Genomic DNA, 22,037 nt, shown 5'->3' with positions numbered 1-22,037 from the left:
GTATGTACAGCACAAAACCAAACAAAAACACTATTCGGACTCAAATCTCAGCACCAAAGCGTTCGTCAACTATCAAACTATAACTTTTATATCATAGTTGTCGTCCAAAAAAAAAAAAAAAATCGAAAAAAAAAGTTTAAAAAATCGAAGCTTTTCAGTAATTATATTTCCAAAGCCTTCGAGAAATACTTACTGCTTTCGTTAACTACATTCAGGACCCGTCCACACTATCGCAGCATCCGGATATTTTTAAAAACAATTTCTTTTCCAGATTTGCCTTGAAAACGCAACTTGTCGAAAAGAGATACCTGTGGACGGCGGAAATGATCCGAAAGAACTACGCGTGGACGATAATATTTTTATTAACGGAATAAAAAATCCGTTTTTTAAAATATCGGGATATAAAGTGAACGCGTGGTTCACACCGAAATACTAGAGGTCTCTCTCTTGGAGAACGGTTTCTTATTGCAAACGTTTTAAAAACGAGTTACATCGTTAAATATTGATCCATGAAGAAAAAAATAATACTAAAGGGAGCATTTTAGCTTGGGGCAAAGTTTTTGCTTGCCCTTCATTGATATCCAGTACCAACTTCGCCCCCTCCCCCCCCCCCCCCCCCCGTCATAAATCCTATTTGTACGATACGCCGGGCTTTATACGCTCGCACTGAAACACGCGTGAAATAAAACACGATCTTGAAGTCTATATTTTTATTACTAGATTTTATCGTCAAGACTCTCCTTGCTATTGACTACTCTTAAACCTCCAGTGTAAGCGGCTTAGACTAACTTACTCACTTCTGAGGTCGGTAACAAAAGCAGAAATTAGAAAAACAAAACAAACAACTCTTGGATTTGAGGCTAAGTCCACATACACTGGAGTTTTAAGAGTCACCATTGCTAAAAGCTCGGCACCACGCTCTTCTCATCCAGCTTAGACGAAAAGAGCCTGGGATAGAGCTTTTCTGAGTTACCTAGAACCTTCCACTAGAATCATTATTATTACTGGTATCCTCCGATGATGCAAAGATCGAGTCAAACAGATTTTGCTTGGTGCGCACTTCAGATTCAATGCTTGTGCTGGTTGATCCAGAGTGATCATTAAATGAACCATACTGAGGAACTCTAGCTTTTCTCGGGCATGCGCAGTGGCACGTTTTCTTGCAAAACCGCCAGAACTTGATTGCGCAGACCATGGACGAATGAATGGTTGCTATGACAAGAAGGGTTCCCGAGACATTATCTTTGCTTTCTTGATCATCCATGATTTGAATGATGGCTAAGATGCATAGTACAAATAGGTAGATGGATTCTGTGACGTTGGTAAGTATGCGCTTGTAAGGCTGCACGTTGGAATGGATCGCGAATACGAAGATAGACATGATCATCATCCATATCTAGAAGAAAGAAAACATGATTTCAATAACATTTTCTCATCTTCAGAGGGACATTTCTTAAAAATTATTATTATTATTATTATTATTATCATAATTATTATAATAATTATATTATTATTATTATTTCATTATTATTATCATTACGTATTATTATTATTATTTATTTATTATTATTCTAGGAGTAGATGCCGTGCGACTATTGTCGTACCGTGCCGTGATCACGAAGGTGATTGGATGACCAGTTAACTCACGCTCTATGACGTAGTTTTTCAAGAAAACATACAAGAAAAATCTTTCCTAAGATGTACGTGTGCTTGCTTATCTTTGCGACGTTTTATTCAGGCTTACGATAAGCAGAAAGCTCGATCTCATGAAGCATTACAATAACTTACAGTTGAGCCACTACGGCCTGTATTTTATGCAGATTTAATGGCGGTATCACCGACAAGCAAGGTAAGAATAAATGTCGTGCGCAACAACTTTAAAATCTTATCCGTTTAACGCGTCGTACATTACTGTGCCTTCTTGTCGTTTTTAATCACAAAAAATAAACAACTATTTAGTGATTTTTTGTAATGAATGTCAACTTATGACTTTACCTGTTTGGTTTTCCAGTCAGGAATAAACACGAAGGTCCCCACGATCAGAATACGGCGCGCAAAATCCACCGCCCACCACCAGCGACAGTGATCACGAAGCCCCTCGGTTAACGTACTGAGATACTGAGGATCGACCTTCCAGTAACCCTTAGTAAGAAGCATAATGACGACAGGAGGTGCAATAACTAAAGTGACGAGTACTAGTAATGCAATCACTGCCATGAACAGATGTTCTCCGTGGAAGCACTCGATATTCCCGTCGTAGAAAAACCTCATTTTGCCGTCGATGATGGGGCAGTGCAGGATCAGTAACGTGATTTCTACTAGGTATTTATACATGAAGAGGATTAAGAGCCAGAAGGATTTGAGGTTGGAAGTCTTGCGCAGCTTGGTTCGTATGACTCGCTTCGTGCTCAAGACGTACGCAACCAGGAATATCAGGAGGGTAGTAAGGGGCATCATGTAACCAACCGCCAGTGCAAAGATGTTCGTGATGCCATTAGCGATGCATGTGTTCCATACATACACAAAAGGACCACCAAACTCAAAAATATTGGCGAATAATTTCACTATCTTGCCTACCTCGTCAGCAGGTTTAAAAATGAATGGAAGCATCTGGAAGAAGAACAAGGGCCCACGAAGGTCCTTGGACATGCTAGGATTCAAATATATGACAAGTACGCAGAGAGAAACCACGATGACAAAGACCACGCCTAGAATCCATCCACCGTCTCGACAGTCCAAACACTCGTACATTCTTAATCCAACGCTCAGTCCCTTGGAGCATTTACCGCAGAGGATCCCCTCCCGTCCCTCTGCGCACTGTGCTGTGAAGTTTTTGGTGTCTAAGATACATCCTGAAGTGGTATCGGGATTATTATCTCGCTTGCAGTGGCAGTATTTGGATGGACAGTTATAGGTGATAAGTTGGTTGTCAACAGAGAGGCCAGCCCAGAAACCTTCTTTAAGATATACGGTGCGCTCACCATCACACCTAGAAAATAATGCGACGATGGTGCACTTTGAGACAAGAATATGTAAAAATAAAACTAGTAGCCCTCTTAACCTTGGGCGTAATGTTTTCCCCTTCTCTGGAGTAACATTTCTTTGTTTAACGGTTGCGCATGAGAAGACACATGAATATTGATACAAGAAATCGATGTATTTTCAAGAGAACGACACATGACCGGAAATAAAAAGACGCTACGCCCAAGGTAAGGAGGTCTATTGATAATCGTAGATCATAAAGCGATTGACACAAGAGACAGACAGAAAAACGCAACCCATTTTTAGTTTTTCTTCTTTTACTCAGACGAAGGACTAGCGTCCGAAACGTTAGTAAGTTTTTTCATCTTTTCACGGTGTATAATTTAACTTTTTATCATTACAGTTTCATTAGAAACACCGACGCAGCTCACACTAGGTTTTAGCTAGTTATCTCTCCATGTTTAGACAGGGCTGCCACAGGCACCCAATATCAACCATAGCAACAACTACGTAACCTAGGAAACAACTACGTAACCTAGGCAACAGATGCGAGTGACTCACCTTAAGACTCCAGGAATACTTGTATCACAGACACAAATCGTATGTTTGAAGATATATCCCGGGGAACAACCAACAGCCTTCAAGTTGAAAGAATAATTAAAGTCGATGGATGAGTAAACACCCGTCACACTTATCTTATAAGAGCTGCCAATCATGTCCTGGTAGGCCCGCGATCCACGGGCGTAGTACTTGAACCCCAGCGTGTTGTTAGTGGATGAATCCAGCACTTTCAAGGTATTAGGTACCATAAGATTATACGTGTGGTTACTAATGTTGCTTGTCATTAGTACATTTGCGATGGTGTAGACTATGTGACCGAGTTCGTCTCGACCCTGAAGATGAAGCTTTACGTTTTCTCCTGGGAAAAGCTGCAAAATTTCAACAGCAAAAAACAACTATTTTAATTGGTAAAATTGCTTATACTTATAAGGTCAGTATTTCACATAGAATGGATGTTCAATAAATAGTGATGTTTCACATTGATACTGACCAAAAGGAGCGCTCAGCTTCGTTGGGAGGTTACGTATTATCTAACCAATTTATTCTATTTTTATTTTAATAAAAGCATATAGTAATTATATATAGTAATTATTTCTTCAATAGTATAGAATCCTTATTTAGATATTAGCTCCTTAATTTATATACTTAATACATAGCGTAATATAGTTTTTAATGTATTTACACGTTTTTTACACGTTCGTATTTTGAACGCGCTTTATAAGCTCTTGATAGCCTGCGTCACATCCGGAATTTTCTTAGTAAATACCACGGTATTTAATTACAAAGAAAATTCCGGATGTGACGCAGGCTAGATCTTGGACGATACGTGACTAAATAAACTATTGATTGATTGATTGATTGATTGATTGATTGATTGATTGATTGATTGATTGATTGATTGATTCAAATCTATATAATATATCTCATGCAATTTTTCCTGTATCCTACATCATGAAATGAAACTTCAGCTTCTTAGTAACATCGCGGTACTCTTTTGATTTCTAGGATTCATTTTCACACAACTGCTCGTTTTAATGTGGGGTAATATAATGCGACGTTATTCTCAAGATAGCCAATATTACAAAACAGGTACAGCTGAAATACGAAATCCAAAAAAAATTGCAGTGAAAGAGGATGTTCCTTTTCCCGTAAGGTTGCAACATTGCGTTACAATAACAAATATGTAATATTGATTGGTCGGTTCCTCTGTTCAACAATCGCGAGCAAAGTTGCTCCATTGTTGATAATCAAAGTTGCACAGGAGAACTGAAAAATAATCAACATTCCAATACTGTAACGCAATGTCGCAACGTCACGGAGAAAGAACGTACTGTTTCACTGTAATAAACAAAAATCATCCTTTTTCTACCTCCATATTTGCGTTCTCAGGGTGCTTATGCTCTATCATAGCAGTATCTGTAGCGATATCATATTCCGGGCCATACAGTCTGCGCTTTTCACTATCAACTTTCATGTAATTGTCCTCATAAATGAAGGTGGTGTTGACCCAGCGTAGAGACCTGTTGAAGCTGTAATGAGGATATTCCTCGTCCCAGAGGCAAGACGATAAAGAGGTCACGAAGATGGCTGCTCCTTTCAGCTTGGCGCTGTTTCTAGCGAACACCACCTTGGTCTGAATGTGAGAAGAACAGTTGCCATAAACAATAGACCTCTACTTTGGGTGCATGTAATGTTTTTTCCCACTTTAGACCACGTGTCATTCCCTTGAGAATAAGATTCTTTGTTTGAGTCGTATCCATATTCATGTGTCTTCGCGATCGCTTGTGTGTAACCGTTAAATAAAGAAAAGATACTCAAGAGAATGACACGTGGTTTGTAATGGGGAAATATTACAACCAAGGTAAAGAGGTCTATTATTGGTTGAGGTTGAGCACGAGTATGATATCGTAAATTATCAATGCTGTAATTTCTGCCGAATCCGTAGGCCGCGAGACAGATTAAACAGCCAAGGTGTTGATCAGTAATTCATGATATCGTGCGAAAACCGGATTTCCTTTTATTTTGTTAATAATTTTGAAGATCTACTCTTTTTCCTAAACATAACAATTCCGTATTTCAATCTCCCTGGGTGAACTTAAAAGTTGTTGTCACAGACTAACCCTTTTAATAAAAGGAGACCACGATTTCATTTTGGATTCTTGTTGTTTCTGAGAAAAAACTGTTGTATGCGGATCCACGAGGCGTTACTTTGACAATGTGATGACGCAATTTATTGTCAATAAAAGGACAGACACATAAAAAACTGATGTCTATTTGTTAACTTGAAGAAACATAATTCTTATCTTAAATACTTGGTTACTGTGCAACGTACCTTCCATTTGGAGGGAGGCGTGAAACTCTCGGAGTATGTCAAAAAGCAGTCCGTGTTATACATGTGTATCACCTCGTAGATGGGGAATAACTGCACGCTTAATGCACCTCCATTAGACGACACGTGGTTGTCAGCAAATATCAATTCACTGTTTGGATAGAGTTTTATCTGGCTGGACCAAATCCTCAACCCTCCCCCTGACGATCCTGTATTGCCCGTAAAGTTCAGGGTCCCTTGCACGTGAAGTATTCCGTGTTCGATAACCATCCCTCCTGCTCCATGGTTATGTTTGATTTCATTTACTCCCAACACACTGATTTTAAACCGCTGTACTGTGATAGGGGCAAGGTATGAGTGAATGTTGTGTGAGCCACTGATGTGCTCTGAGATTACACAGTCGATCAGTTCTATGACACTACCTGGGACATCACCGTATGGTAATGATGAAGTGCAGCGGATGGCCGGTGCTGACTGAGCTGAATTCCTCCGCACATTTAACTGTTTTAGTCTCAGTTTCGAGTCCAAAAGCCCCTCAATACTCATGAAGAATGCATTCAAGCCTCCGCCTCGAGGGGCGATGTTCCCTTCAATCGTGCAGTTCTCGATCAGTATGAAAGAATTCCTTGACTCATCCCATTGAGAAGTACAAATACCTCCCCCTGCTTGTCCTGCGATGTTGTTACTTATGACACTCCGACTAAAAAACAACGCATTCCCAGTGGAGGTACCAGATTCGATCAGGTAAATACCTCCACCATAAGAAGCTGAGTTTCCAGACAACGTAAGATTATCAAGAGTCGCTGTACAGTTTTTGGTCGTATTGAAAAAGACTATTGATATAGCGCCCCCGCCTTCGCCGAAGTTGGACACATTTGAAGCAGGGGAGACATAGTAAGTATCATTATGAACTACTGCCGAATTGTTATAGAAGTAAGAATCCTTTATAATCACGGCCAAATTGGTAGAGTTATTAAACATGAACCCTGTTCCTGCAGACTGGGACACGTGTCCTGGAGTAAACGGTGGCGTTCCAGAAGTTTCGTTCAAAACATTCCTATTACAAGTATTATTAGTAAAGGTACACCTTCGGATCATTACACTACTATCCATCCCATTGATCGCGGCTTGATAATTATTTACAAAGGAGCAATCATAGAACGAGATGTTCAGAGAGTTCCAAATCATCACAGCAGATGCGAGCACTGGTCCACAGTTTCGGAACTCCACATTAACAAACTGAACATTCTGAGCCATTCTTTGAGCGAATTGGTCTCCAACAGTGATGCCGGCCGAAGGATCTGTACATTGAAAAGACATGATACGACAACCTTTGCATTTACCTTCTATTGAAATACTTATTCCTGGTCTTGGCTGTAGGATGGTAACACGTTGATTCATCAGGTACAAATCTTCCATCATCAAGATCTTCAACTCGATGTCATTGTGAAGGTACGCTGTGTCTAATCCTCGTAAAGCAAATTGTAAAGTTTTACATTTAGATTTAGAATCACGGTCAAAGCAAGACACGACATCTTGGCCTTCAGTCTGCGACACTTGAATTTCAAAAGCAACGCAAGAATTCCAAATTGCATTGGTCAAAACACAAAAGTTGGCAAGCTTAATCATTACTGGAGTCTTGTTGATGAACCTATGTAAAGCTCAAACCTAAGACCGACAGTCGTGTTAAGTAAATGCTAGAAGCTTTGACATAGTAATTTGATAGTAATAAGACTCTCATTGCGTTACGTGTTACTGTAAGTCACGTTGATGAGAGGTGGAACGCACTAGTCAGGCACGTGCCATGGAGAACGAAATCATTTAAGAAAAACGTGTATGGAAGAATCGTGACCTGGGTATTATGCGATTATGTAGCACTTTGATCATCACGGGTTCTTCGGAACTCGAAAATGAAAATATTTTAATGCTATAAAATGCTCTTAAGAATCATTTTTCAAGACTCCAGTGATATGCCAACACCGTTTGGCAAGAAGAGAGAAGATATTTAGACAAAAGAAGGTTAAGGATTGTATGCACACTGGACTGTCAATACAAACACTAATATGTCACTAAATAGTCTGTTCGCGAGTGTGAGGTAAACTATAGATAGGATTGACGGACCGTGGAAACGTGCAGAACGAACACAACAACCTCAATCTATTTTAGTGCACTTTTAAGACATTTCATATCCATTTAATCATGGTTGTTTATACAACATTGACCTACAATGCATTCTTATCCTTCTCTTGCTGTCTTTCCTCGGCTCAGAATACGAACGACTTTACTTACGAAGTGAAAATTGCTCGTGATGATTACCTGCCGGGAATGGAATAGATGCCCGGTAGTTTTTAGAGCACCCGGTGTTTTTCTCGATTAAGAGGCATGGACAGAAACGAGGGTGCTTAGTTGTGCGCAGGGTCCGAGAAATAGTGGACTCTTTGGGTCGACATGCAATAGTCGCATACCATCATATAAACAGAAAATTATAGCCATATATGTACAGTTATTTCAAAAAAGGTTGAATACTGCATTGACATGGATAATGCATTCCAAAATCAAACGGCCGTGGGTCTTATTAATTTGAAATTAAAGTAAATATACAGCAATTAACTCACTACATGTAGTTAGTTTATTGTTTCAGATGTTAATCCTACTTTAGACAATGGCACTATGACCCACAATGGACTTCGGTCTTGCAATGCACTATTCAGTATGTATTCAACCTTTTTTGAAATAGCTGTAGAGAGAGAAAATACCGAGAATTAAAAGCAAGTGGAGTAAAAGCTCTTGTCAGTAGCCTGTTTCCAGGCAGCATTTCAATTCAGGAAAATACACTCGATTTTTGCGATCAATAAAATTGCTCAGCAATTCATTTAATGCTGAATATAAAGAAAAATGGAATTGAGAACAATATGCATTTCGAAAAAAAATCTTATCTGGATACGATGGGGTTCGAGCAGACCGACCGAAATTCAAAAAAAAAAAAAAAAAAAAAAGAAAGAAAAAATCGATTCCACTGTGCCATACCCCCGAGACATCCGCAGAGCTGGGGCGTCGTATGGACTTCGGACCTGACGGCGATTAAATCCTTCTGCCCTTGGGTGTACCAATTACGCAAGAAAATGTTCTAGCCGAAGCATCAGGGGAGAGACCAGCCGGCCCCCAGACCATATCGGCTAATCCCTTGCATCTCTGCCACGCACGGAATCGGTTGAAAAGATATTGCTAAAAAGTCTAGTCTATTTGGTGAATTGTTTTCACGGCTATTGTTATGCTGATTGACCTGAAACCGTGGCCCAGTGGGAAAAAACTTGGGATTCAATGACCCTGAGTCAAGTCCGGTTGAGCGAAGTTAGTATCTGGATGGGTGACCCGAAACTACTATCTACTTAACTTTTTTTGTTCAAGATTTTTTTTAAAACATAATTTCGACGTTTTTTTAAAATAACAAGTCAAATATCAGCTGAGAAAAATCGCTTACATTTTCTATACGAAAATAAGATACTTTAAGGAGGCTGGAAAGTGTTTTGTGCCTTCACATACACTTACAATTATGAACTAAAAAAAATCAATATGGCTATAATATGACAGCAAGTAAACCAGGAAAGCCAAAGACCATAAACCAAAGATCACAATGGACATGAAAAAAATGATGCAAAACGTTGCTATGACAACACCAGACCCCTTGGTATGCCATCAAAAACATAACTCAGGAACCAAATGCTGAATTTTTTTAAAAACCGGAATATTGAAAGTTTGTATCGTAATCTTCTTTTTGGCAAAAAAAGAAAAAAATTCTGTAATAGGAAATTCGTAAAAATCAATAACATTTGTTTGGAATAGTTCCCTCTTACAGAATTTTTTAAATTTTTCCTTAAGTTTTCGAAAACATAAACTAAAGCCATATTCAAAATTTGAAGAAATTCCACCACAGAGTTTTTGATTTTTTTCGGTTTGAATATTAAAAATTTATAGAGCGCGCGCGCTCAAGAAATACCGTTTCGAGCCTCCTTAATTCGATTAGGATGGTTTTTAAAAAAGTTGAAAAATAGTCGGAAATGAAAAAGCTGCATGCCCCAGCAGTCTGTAATCATGAGCAAGTTTTTAGACTCAAAGGCGTTTTAAGTTTATTTAGGTATGAAACGTCATTAGGGTTAGGACTTATTTCCTGTTTTGTACGCAGGTGTTTTTGGTATCAAAGCAAAAGACTACATTTTGTTCTGTTGCGTAATGTTTACTGAGATGTTACCTCTTAATCATGTTAGATTACACTCTCTTTTGGTTAATAAAAACGCTTTGGATGATGGTCTTTTTGGGGTAAAAATGGGGGCAATTTCTTTTCATACACCTGAGTACTGCCTTAGCCGTTTTCTCGCCAGAGAGATAAGCACCCTGCGCGTATCCGACCCATGTCTCTAGCACCGCGTCGCCGGCAAAGTAAAGCCGCTTCAAGTTTCCTTGGAGGTTGTGGAAATCATCCGCGGTAGTGCCAGACACTGCGTTTGGGTACGAACCTTGGGTGTATGGATTCTGCGACCATTTGCTGTAGAAAATCCCTGGAAAGCCATAAAAATATTGAGTTAAAATTCTTCGAATGTGCGTTAAGTCATGGCATGCATGTTGGTGCCATTTAACAAAATATTTCTCACTAGCATCCATTGTTAACGGCACCAAGATGGCCGCCATGTTTTTGTCTTTTGACTCTCTTTAAAATGCTTTCAACCCCATCAATTCACTTAAATACCACAAAACTTTGTGAATTATTTGAATTAAGTAGAAACATCATTCACATTGATCCTTAATTAATGGTATAGCGACAATTAACTTTAATTGTTTCCACTATTTTTTGGCATATTTCTGGAAATTCTGCGAACCGCGTTTTTTGGCGTGCCCTGTAACCCGGTATGTGGAAAGCGTACTTTCAACTGCCCTGCCCCGCCCCTCCCCTACACACTAGCAATCTTCTTCATAGACTGTTCACAGCAACAAACCTTGTGCTTCAGGAATATTGGGTCCATACACCTTACGAAGCTCAGTCATTATTTCAGCTAGTGTTTCGCTCTCCTTCTGACTCTCCACTCGACGTCCAACTTCGCTCGTTACAGTTACGTGGAGAATACCCGACCTCGGGGCAATACCGGGCACTTCGAGGTCCATCCATACGGGATAATACCCACGCCTGCGGTGCGCGTACAAGATGAACTCGTGGCTGTCCCAAAATTTGCGCGGGAACTTGATGAATATTTTGGTGTAGACTCCCATAGGGACCTTGTGGAATGCCTCTACTTTCCACTGGGGTAGAGCCGGGGAGAATTGGACCAAATTGGTTTTTAAGACACTTGTGCTGAAAGTGCATATAGCAAAGTCAGCCACGTAGATATTGCCGTCTGCTGTTTCTAAGCGAACTCCGGTGTTATAGTATAAGATCTTTTTCACTACGGTATTCAGTTTGATTCTCTCTTCGAAGGGCTTCACTGTTTCTTTCCAAATATGGCCGTAGCCTCGCGGGTCCACCACAAAAAAGTCGGTTCCTCGGGACTCGATTTGAGCAAGAGAATTCATCTCTGGCTTCTCGGTGTATTCAAAATCGATCTCACGATATTCTACTACCTTTTCGGATGGCTTTTTTGGCACCCATCCCTTCATGCTGAGCCCTAAACTCAAGGGCACATCGGGTCTGCCCTCTGCTTGTCGTTGGTTCTGGAGTTCTATTGCTTGATTCAGTGCTTGATCAAAACGAGCTTGGATTTCTGGGTATGGAATATGTTTTCCTTTTTCATCCCTAATGAAATTATCATCAGTAAGGTTATTAAAGATCATCCTCATCATCATGATTATCATCATCATCATCATGATTATCATCATCATCATCATGACTATCACCATCATCATCACCATCATCATCATCATCATCATCATCATGACTATCACCATCATCATCATGATTATCATCATCATCATCATGATTATCATCATCATCATCATGTATTATCATCATCATCATCATGATTATCATCATCATCATCATGACTATCACCATCATCATCATGACTATCATCATCATCATCATGACTATCACCATCATCATCATGATTATCATCATCATCATCATCATGACTATCACCATCATCATCATGATTATCACCATCATCATCATGATTATCATCATCATCATCATGATTATCACCATCATCATCATGATTATCATCATCATCATCATGACTATCACCATCATCATCATGATTATCATCATCATCATCATGATTATCACCATCATCATGACTATCACCATCATCATCATCGACATCATCATCATCATCATGATTATCACCATCATCATCATGACTATCACCATCATGACTATCACCATCATGACTATCACCATCATCATCATGACTATCACCATCATCATCATGATTATCATCATCATCATCATGATTATCACCATCATCATCATGACTATCACCATCATCATCATCGACATCATCATCATCATCATGATTATCATCATCATCATCATGACTATCATCATCATCATCATGATTATCATCATCATCATGATGATTATCACCATCATCATCATGACTATCACCATCATCATCATGATTATCACCATCATCATCATCATCATCATCATCATGACTATCACCATCATCATCATGACTATCACCATCATCATCATGATTATCACCATCATCATCATGATTATCATCATCATCATCATGACTATCATCATCATCATCATGATTATCACCATCATCATCATGATTATCATCATCATCATCATGATTATCACCATCATCATCATGATTATCATCATCATCATCATGACTATCACCATCATCATCATGATTATCATCATCATCATCATGATTATCACCATCATCATGACTATCACCATCATCATCATCGACATCATCATCATCATCATGATTATCACCATCATCATCATGACTATCACCATCATCATCATGACTATCACCATCATCATCATGACTATCACCATCATCATCATGATTATCATCATCATCATCATGATTATCACCATCATCATCATGACTATCACCATCATCATCATCGACATCATCATCATCATCATGATTATCATCATCATCATCATGATTATCATCATCATCATCATGAATATCATCATCATCATCATGATTATCATCATCATCATCATGATTATCATCATCATCATCATGATTATCATCATCATCATCATCATGACTATCACCATCATCATCATGATTATCATCATCATCATGACTATCACCATCATCATCATGACTATCACCATCATCATCATCGACATCCTAATCACCATCATCATCATTCATATTCATTTTCATTATCATCACCTTCATTATCACCACTAGCTATGATGATCATGATCACCTAACAGTCATCCTCAATTAATATCATCATCATACATCTTCTTCATTAAAACCATACAAAATATTATCATTGCCTTTATCAATCTATCATTAAATTATGTTCATCAGCAAATCATCAAGGGCGGATACAGGGGGGGGCGGCAAAGGGCGGCTGAAGTCCCCCCTTCAGCAGAAAAAAACGATGCTTTTTTATATTGTTTTCCTTTGTGTTGACGGAAGAAACTCAATTAGCCCCCCCCTAAACTTAATCACCCCCCCCCCCTTAAATTTTGGCTGGATCCGCCCTTGATCATGGCACGAAACCCAGTAGTATACTCTACAACAAGACACGAAAATGGACCGCCTCCTCTCTTGGGAGCTTACCTGATCACCGTGTCTTCATAGTTGGTATATTTCCCTTTCAACCGGTACTTCTTCTTCAGCTTCCACAGTGGATTCTCTTCATCAACATGGTGGATCCAGTTCGCCCCTTCTTCGAGCTTGAAACCTTGAAAATCAACCTGTTTGAATCTTCCACCGATGTGGCTTTGGGCCTCGAGGATGAGAAAATCTTCAACTCCATTCTCGAGTAGTGTTTTAGCTGCAGTAATCCCTGAAACTCCAGACCCAAGGATAAGTACCTTAGTTCGCTTGACTGTGCATTCACTTCGAGGGAGACTTATAACAACGAGCACTGCGATCAGAACCCGGATCATCTAGGAGTTGGGAGAAAAAAGGATAATAGATTTTGATGCATTACGTTTTCTCGTCCCAAACGACAGACACGACTACTAGACGCCGTTTCTCTGATCTTAGCTGCATTTCACTTTATCTTTTGCGAACCCCCTCACCAAAAAAATAAAAAATAAATAAATAAATAAATAAATTGCTTCGTTTATATATCTACTACATAGAGATTTTTTAACATTCTTTTTCACTTTTAAAATTGTCCCTAAATTCAGAGGGGATGAAATTAAGGTGAAAATATTGGTCTTTTTCGAATAAGATTCTACCTTTTGCTTTAACGTTGAATTCAGCAAGATTCGCCTCCGAACCAATAAAACGCTAATGTAAAGTCAAAAGAACAAGAATATATAGTATCATACTCTGTGCCACGACAGCGGATCTGTTTGTATAGCTTTATAAATCCGTTAACCTGCACTGTCTGAAGGGAAAGACGCTCAGTAAACATATAATTGCTTTAAAGATAACATATTTATTTACTATATTAAAGTTATGGAGAAAAAAGATATGCCCTAATCAGCAAAGTCTTTTCAGATTTAGGTTTGCCCTTGTTTTTGGCCAATATCGAGATATGAAACCTCAAAGAGTTTGTTTTAAAAGGACGTCATAAAAAATTCATACCGGGTTACCTGTGGTATGGGAAGGCTTACTACCTTGTCGAATGTAGATTGATCTCCTGCCTGTCTTTTCGTGCTCTACGATTCTAGGTGTGATTAGACAGCTATAAAGGTGTTGTGCTGTACAAATAGTGGTTCACTGGATGGTGTTTTGTTAAGTTAGATGAAGGCAATATCCGTGCTGAATATCATGTCGTATAAAAACAATTTTCATAAGCTTTGCACCATCACGTGATGGCAGCCATGACAGGAGATTCTATAGCGATGTAGATCCTTTCCACTGTCAATTTTTCCAGCAGTTCAATTTGGAGGAAAAGTCAATGGAAGTTTACTCTCATGAGAAATAAAATCCTGGACTGTTTTGTCCTCCAAATGAAACTACTCTTGGATTTGATGCAAGGGGTTTATAGTAAACCATAGACATTACACCATTTTATACTAGTTACATAGTGCATAATATGATATAGATTTAGGACTGCATTTTTACGAACTAAGGGGTTGCACTCTAGTATTCTCTATTTTTCATGATGACACTTATTTCAATAGAACATTTTAATGTTAAATGTATTATTTTATATGGTATTACATTGCATTATCACTACTATTATCATCATCATCCATATTAAGTTTTTATTGTCTTATAATTATATCATCTCATATATCTAATAATATCTAATTAATATACGACAGACGTTTTTATGTTCTTCATCGTCTTGTCATTTACATACGACCATTAATCATCATCGCATAATTTTCTAATGTCACATGCATCATCAATGACGTCACTCATGCTTTACTTCACTGATCAACAACTGTATGCCACGTATGATTTAGACTCTTCCACAGTCTCTCGCTCGTTCGTTCCGTCTCCACGCTTACAGACTGTAACGGTACAATGACCGAAAGGACTTATGGGTCCCAAAAACTTGGACCCAGCGTGCTTTGGGAACTAAAATACTCGTCCACAGTCTCTCTCGTTTTGGCCGCCATCTTGAAAATATTGAAACTAGAGAGACTGTGGACGAGTATTTTAGTTCCCAAAGCACGCTGGGTCCAAGTTTTTGGGACCCATAAGTCCTTTCGGTCATTGTACCGTTACAGTCTCTAAGCGTGGAGACGGAACGGACGAGCGAGAGACTTTGGAAGAGTCTACGTATGATTATCATTTTTCATCATCATCATCACAATGTATGTTCAATCATCATCATCATCATCACAATGTATGTTCAATCATCACCATCATCGATGTGTTAAATCATCATCATTCATCATAAACATCATCGATGTATTCATCATCATTCTTCATTCACCGTAATTACCATTATCATCTTTAACGATGTATCCGTTCATCATCATCATCATCATTCATCATCATCAAAGATGTCACTTTTCTTCTATTTGATCATCACCAACAAAAAACTTTCTCATAATCATCATCATTAACAACAATCGCAATGTCTCCATCATTATGACGTGCGTCATTAATCCAGAGGAATGTCGTCATCGATGTCTTCACTTTTCTTTATTGGCTGAAACTGAGCAGCAACCACATCGAAGATGTTTGCCAATGCACTACTGGTTTCTGGATACATCACACTCAAATCAAACGGATCAGAGCTGCCATCGCTTGATGAATTAAGTATCCTGTTGACGATAACGTGCTCGTTCCCGAGGGCCAGATCTTCTTGACGTACGACATAGGCAAACATTTCACACTGCCCCTTTAAGAGGGAAAGAATCCTATCTCTTGGGGTGGGCCCGGGATGGAAGACTAATGCAGAGTATTCATTTGCCAGGCAACGTTCTAACACTACTTCCATTTCTTTTTCGGGATCATTTTCCATTTTTTCCATCACCTTTCGCATGTTAGTCACAATGGATTTGGTGGTTGGATCTCTTGCATCAACAGCCTCCTCTGTAAGAGCCAACTCTAGCATTTCTCTGTAAACTTGGCGATAGAGAGCTTGAAAATCTTTAAACCTGAGAAAATATGGAGCTGTTGCACTACTTTTACTATCAAGATCATTAGTTTTCCCAAGTGTAATTGATAATGGATTTTTCGTGGAGACGTCTTCTTGAGGTGGCAAGTTTGCATTCATCGGTCGACTTGATGTTGCTGTTGTCAAACAGGACTCGATCTCTTCACCTGATGGATCTGACATTGGTTTAAGCCTGGCGGTAGGTTTATTACCTTGATCCTCTTTCGGTGAAGCGTTTGGATAACTCATAGGGTCTTCACAAACTTTTCTGACTTCCTCCGCAAGACACTCCATCTCTTCTGGAAACTCCTTGGCAACTTCTTCCAAGAGGTTGAATTCTGGAATAAAGAAATGCGAAAGATATCTAGTTTGCAACGCTTTAAGAAGTTTTCCAAGGAGCATCATGACACAGGAGCCACGATTCTCGCTATTCCAGAATTCCATCCCAGTTTCTTCGACAGCCCAAAATAGTATGGTTTTCAGGTAGTAGGTAGCAACAATCTTGGGTTTTCTGTCTCGGATGATGGTCAAGTGATAGGACTTGAAGCATCTGTAGCACTGGCGTTGGATATCATTCAGTTCTTTACTCAAGACGAATTCAGCATGTGAAAAAGACAAGCGAAAATCAAGGTCTGGTCTTTCACTCTCACTGGGAGTCTTCGCCACAAGATGAAATCCATAGTCAAGGATGTCCGAAATAACATTCTGATTGGGCCACAAGCGATCACGTGATATCCAAGCCCGTGCCATGCTTGGCCATCCCTTAGCTAGGAATGCTGGCACGATGTCAAAGCCGCCTTTTTGTCTTGTCTCATCTGCAGCAATCTCAAGATACTCCTTTTGAATTTCTTCTGGCGATTTGGAGGAGTTGCCAACTCTCAGAACATTCTCAATGCAGTAATTCATGATCTTTTCTTCCGTCATTTTCGCCATGTCAATATTTTCACCTTCCACTGCTGAATTTGCAGCTTCCTCGGCTGTGGCTCCTATTTCTTGTAGCTCCCTTTCAATTGCAACAAAAGGATGTTGTTCGGATTCTGTTTCTTTGGGGATAGTGGTGGCAGAAACTTCCTTTCGATGGAGATTTTCCTGAACATCGTCATTGCTTTCTCTTGTGGCACTTTCATTGTCATAAGTTGATTCGAAACCTTCTGCCAGTTCGACTTGCAATGGACTTGCACAAACCTTCAGTTCTCCGGTTTCAGGACTTTGCTTCTTTTCCGTATCGTCATTTACTTCTCCTGCACCTTCCTTCGCGCTTGTCCGAGTTTCCCTAGCCGGTTCCTCATTTTCTTTTTCAGCATTCTTGGTATCTAACTCTTGCATTTTCATTCGAAATTCCCGAGTTTTGGGTCCCGTTGATAACTCCTGGAATATATTGTCGAAGTTTTGAATACTTGGATCTACGCCTACTCTCCGCACAGTTTCTTCAACGTATTTTGACGCTTCATCGACAGTGGCAGAATGTTCTTCAGTGAAGGGTTTTCCAGGATTCAAAGCTACTCTCATCCAATCGAGAAGACCACTTATTTCATCGTTAGCCTTAAAATTACTGTAACTTTTCATTCCCTTCACATTATCGTGCAAGCTTTCGCGGGTTTGAGAAAAATCGTATTGTATAGAAGGTCCGGATGTTGACTGTATCCTGCACGCTACCCCATAAGACGAAATATCTTGAATCTTTTGAAAAACCTTAGGGAGAATATTAAAGAAGCTTGCGGAGCCACCAAACACTTTGCGATGGAAGTTTATGAGGGTTACAGAAGCGACGTAATTGGAATTTTCCGCCAGGCAGTGTTGAAGAATAGGGTGATCTTTACCACGAAGTCGTACGTAGACAGGGTTACCAGGAATAGAGTACTCCATAATCGATTCAGGAATTTTCGTCTCTTCCGCTAATGAGAAGACCATGACATCAATATCGCCTATATCTTCGGGCGAAATGATCCTTAACTTCTCTACTGAACTCCCAGTAGCATGAATATCAATGGGAATCGATTGACTTCGAAAGAAGGTGGCTAAACTTTCAAGTTTGGATACCAAGAAGTCTGTATATTCTTGCCAAGTTTTCTCTTCGTCATCTTGAAAGCACATTGCTTCGAAATATTCATTCAAAGCTGGATCGTTTTCACTCTTTTTTGCCATATTTTGATTATATAGTTTGTACCACTGTAATACTGAGGGTAAATGCTAAACAGACTGAAATAGAAGGCTAAAAAGAGCTTTCTCTTATACAATCCTAAATCTTGAAACTTGAAAGTGCAAGTAATAGTAGTGCAAATCCGGCTGGGGAATCCCCGATATGTTTAACCAATCCCAGTACAGTGACATCATCACCAACAATAGGAACTATCTCTGCCAGTCTTCTACATTTCTTGGAAGAAATTTATTTTCAACTCGCTCTGTCTTCTCTGATTTCCTGAATAATTTATACCAAAAACAATGTCTATACGACGATTCTTTCAATAAATTTTTGAACCGCCAAATCCAAATCTCAATATTGACATCAAGCTTTTTTTACTTTCATACGAATCTGAAATATTTGTGATTCATTTTCAAAAAATATCGAAACTCTAATTTGAATGCTAAATTTTCTTCAAAGAGTAGAAGCTTTATAGTGTTTGTGTTTTATTTTATTTAGACTTCCGCAAGATTTCGTGATTATTGTCACGCGCGACTTCAAACAGTCACGACAGAATGAGAGGACCTTTATTATTAGAAGTGGCGCACAAAAAGTTGTTTATATCCTCTGCGAAAAAGCAAATAGTTTACTGTTACTTTAGTTTGACTAAGAAAAAACTAAGAGTTCAGTTCTTTTGTTAATTTTGACGTAAAGTTAAGTGACCAGTTGTCAAGGGGCACCAATATATCCCACGAAAGGACTGACCCTTTTAACGAAATTATTTTTCCGGAAAGTTCTGTTTAAGTTATCTCCGAATATCGCTTATTTAATGGTAAACATCTTTGAGTGTAATGAGGAGAAGGAAGAAGGCGTAAGTACGTAAAGTGACAAGTTTGCTTTGTGCTATCTAAAAAAATTTCAATTTTCACTCGAAAGAAAGAAAGAAAGAAAGCAAGAAAGAAAGAAAGAAAGAAAGAAAGAAAGAAAGAAAGAAAGAAAGAAAGAAAGAAAGAAAGAAAGAAAGAAAGAAAGAAAGAAAGAAAAAGAAAGAAAGAAAGAAAGAAAGAAAGAAAGACAGACAGACAGACAGACAGACAGACACAGAGAGAGACAGACAGAGAGAGAGAGAGAGAGAGAGAGAGAGAGAGAGAGAGAGAATATCAAACATTTATTGCGTCCCATTCTTCATTTACTCACGCTAAAGATATCCTAAAGCGAAAGAAATGCCGAAGACCTCAAGATCATTTCAAGGCATACGTAGATGACACTCAAGTTTAATTGCTCCAAATAGAACGATTTACGGAAAAACTTAAAACAGCCAAACCAAAATAAGAATAAATTTGAAGAGGAATAAAAATGGCAATCAAACATGGGAATCTCTTTGACTCCTTTGTTCAGTTATATCCTCATGATTTGATGTGCGTGCTTCTAAGTACAGACACTTTCGTAAGATTTTGGCCATGCCTTGGCGAATTTCCTTGTTCCGCCATCCACAGATAACAGGATTTACAGACGACTTAGCAAAAGCTATCGTTTCTACCCAGCTAAAAACGTTTAAAGAAGATATTGTTCCGCCCGCAAATTGGTGCATTTGTACGATCAGCACAGGCATATTGAATACCAAGTAGAATCCAACTATGTAGGTGATATTTTTGGCTAGTTTTTTCTGTGCAAGGTAGCTGTTTGAATGACTAGCATTAGAGTCTTGATTCGCTGAATTCTGTTCGATGATCTGCCTTTGGTGGCGACGAATGATTCGAAAAATCTTGAAGTGAGCGAAGCATGTGACAAGCAAGCACAAGATGAAGATGGCTATCTGCAAGTTACGAACAAACGAGCCGTCTCCAACCCATTGCAAACTCGTTAAGAGAACATCGCCAATCCAGATGGCAATAACCACTTGAAGGACACCCTTAGTTGTAACGAGCTCACCGTAGCGTAGATGAAGACGGAGACCCAAATACCTTTCACAGCTCAGTGCACTCAAGGTCACAAACGACACTCCATAGCAAACCCAAAAGCTCTCTGAATACACCACTCTAAACGCACAAGGAACATAAAGGTGGGTATTTTCCATCAGCCTAAATGTTCCATACAGGGGCTGTACAATTAGTCCTATTAGAAAATCTGAAAAGGCCAGACACGATAGCAGCATAAGAGATGGAGTGTGAAGAGAGTTATTCTTGGTGATTGCTAATATGACAAATAGGTTCGCAGTGATGGCGAACGGTATGAGAGCAAAGTTAATCAAGGCGGTTATTAGATTCGTGGTATAGCGTTCGCTCCAAACCAAGTTGAACTCCGGTTCTGGGAGAAAGAAACACTGCTGGTATTCTTGAGGCGTACTTCCTAGCGTCGTATTGTTCGCTCCTAGCTTCAACGCGTCCATCTCCTTCTGTTAGAGTTGCTACTGTGAGTGAGAATCCTTAGTATTCCCCAGAAAAGTCAGGCAGACTGATGCTTGTCAGGCTCCTCTTAAGTGGCCTTCGAATTCGTTATCACAATCATCTTCTTCCATCGTGTAAACACTATGATTGAGACACGAAAGAGCGTTTTATTTGGTCGTGCAGCAACAAATATAAAATGTCAACAAAACAAATACCGTATGTCAATAGTGATTTTCGCACTCATTAGTTCTTACGGTAAGGAGTATGACATTTAATTCCAACATTTTAATAGCACCGATAGCTGAATTAATATCGATCAAAGATAACTGCTGAATTTGGATATTGGATAGCCTGACAGCTGCGATTCCGTAGACACCTTTTTTTCTTTATTAAAAAGAGGAAAAGAGAAAAGAAATCAATAGAGGGAAGAAAGATAAAGGAAACGTCAAGAGAAGAATAAATGAAATAGAAAAATGTAGGCATTTAATATTACAAATTCCATTGATATTGATAGTGAGAAACGCAGTTGCTATATGATGAAATTTAAACCAAAATGTATTCTTTTTTTGTACAAAATGAGAGATAATGTTGGTGATAGGTAAAATGTTGGCTTATGATTTACCATCATGTTTTTAGCTTCAAGTTCCTCTGCTTTATTCGAGAGACAATATAAATATTTTTTGTTTTGAGAAGGTCGGATGCTTACAAAAAGGTCGCCAATTCGCAACCATTTTTCAACCCAACAGAGTAGAGTGCACACCATATATCTGTGAAAACCTTTGTAGGAAATTGTACAAATTTGCAAAAATTATAAGAGTAGACATCAGAGACCGTAGACCTACAAAACTTTGCACTGTTTTGAACGATTTTGTTAGTTAACTTTTTCCGGATATATGGTATCACTCTAACATGAGCATTTTTAGGAAAGTTAGGTTATAAC

General features: G+C 39.0%; 4 protein-coding genes across 4 annotated transcripts; all 4 read right to left on the bottom strand.

Annotated features, from left to right (window-relative positions):
• Positions 1 to 695: 695 nt before the first annotated feature.
• LOC116300678 (uncharacterized) lies at positions 696 to 7,577 on the bottom strand. The gene is made up of 5 exons (XM_031709589.2): positions 5,876 to 7,577; positions 4,913 to 5,176; positions 3,544 to 3,911; positions 1,996 to 2,989; positions 696 to 1,396 (listed from the first exon to the last, which is right to left on the bottom strand). Exons 1-5 carry the CDS (start codon positions 7,499 to 7,501, stop codon positions 974 to 976), a joined length of 3,675 nt encoding a protein of 1,224 aa, XP_031565449.2. The 5' UTR covers positions 7,502 to 7,577; the 3' UTR covers positions 696 to 973.
• A 2,508-nt stretch (positions 7,578 to 10,085) lies between these two features.
• On the bottom strand, positions 10,086 to 14,385 carry LOC116300653 (uncharacterized). The gene is made up of 4 exons (XM_031709558.2): positions 14,262 to 14,385; positions 13,633 to 13,964; positions 10,864 to 11,654; positions 10,086 to 10,428 (listed from the first exon to the last, which is right to left on the bottom strand). Exons 2-4 carry the CDS (start codon positions 13,962 to 13,964, stop codon positions 10,139 to 10,141), a joined length of 1,413 nt encoding a protein of 470 aa, XP_031565418.2. The 5' UTR covers positions 14,262 to 14,385; the 3' UTR covers positions 10,086 to 10,138.
• A 1,233-nt stretch (positions 14,386 to 15,618) lies between these two features.
• LOC116300652 (uncharacterized) lies at positions 15,619 to 18,968 on the bottom strand. The gene has a single exon (XM_031709557.2). The coding sequence runs from the start codon at positions 18,731 to 18,733 to the stop codon at positions 16,091 to 16,093; it is 2,643 nt and encodes an 880-aa protein (XP_031565417.2). The 5' UTR covers positions 18,734 to 18,968; the 3' UTR covers positions 15,619 to 16,090.
• A 1,000-nt stretch (positions 18,969 to 19,968) lies between these two features.
• On the bottom strand, positions 19,969 to 21,301 carry LOC116300666 (melanocyte-stimulating hormone receptor-like). Its single transcript, XM_031709577.2, has one exon. It carries the CDS (start codon positions 21,097 to 21,099, stop codon positions 20,074 to 20,076), a length of 1,026 nt encoding a protein of 341 aa, XP_031565437.1. The 5' UTR covers positions 21,100 to 21,301; the 3' UTR covers positions 19,969 to 20,073.
• Positions 21,302 to 22,037: the final 736 nt, after the last annotated feature.

The sequence above is a fragment of the Actinia tenebrosa genome, unplaced genomic scaffold (genome assembly GCF_029948245.1).
Source record: "Actinia tenebrosa isolate PJP-AT-01 unplaced genomic scaffold, QUT_ActTen_1.0 PGA_scaffold15__27_contigs__length_11533743, whole genome shotgun sequence".
NCBI classification, from domain to species: Eukaryota; Metazoa; Cnidaria; class Anthozoa; order Actiniaria; family Actiniidae; genus Actinia; species Actinia tenebrosa.
The sequence above is the reverse complement of the archived record's forward strand: the minus strand, read 5'-3'. Positions and strand labels throughout refer to the sequence as shown.

Bases quoted from the DNA above. Each gene is read 5' to 3' on its own strand.
- LOC116300678 (XM_031709589.2), bottom strand. From the start codon at position 7,501: ATGATTAAGCTTGCCAACTTTTGTGTTTTGACCAATGCAATTTGGAAT. The intron at 5,177-5,875 runs GTACGTTGCACA...TCTCACATTCAG, and splicing joins CGCCTCCCTCCAAATGGAAG to ACCAAGGTGGTGTTCGCTAG. The intron at 2,990-3,543 runs GTGAGTCACTCG...ATTATTTTCTAG, and splicing joins AGTATTCCTGGAGTCTTAAG to GTGTGATGGTGAGCGCACCG.
- LOC116300653 (XM_031709558.2), bottom strand. From the start codon at position 13,964: ATGATCCGGGTTCTGATCGCAGTGCTCGTTGTTATAAGTCTCCCTCGA. The intron at 11,655-13,632 runs GTAAGCTCCCAA...TAATTTCATTAG, and splicing joins TATGAAGACACGGTGATCAG to GGATGAAAAAGGAAAACATA. The intron at 10,429-10,863 runs GTTTGTTGCTGT...ATGGCTTTCCAG, and splicing joins CAATATTCCTGAAGCACAAG to GGATTTTCTACAGCAAATGG.
- LOC116300652 (XM_031709557.2), bottom strand. From the start codon at position 18,733: ATGGCAAAAAAGAGTGAAAACGATCCAGCTTTGAATGAATATTTCGAA.
- LOC116300666 (XM_031709577.2), bottom strand. From the start codon at position 21,099: ATGGACGCGTTGAAGCTAGGAGCGAACAATACGACGCTAGGAAGTACG.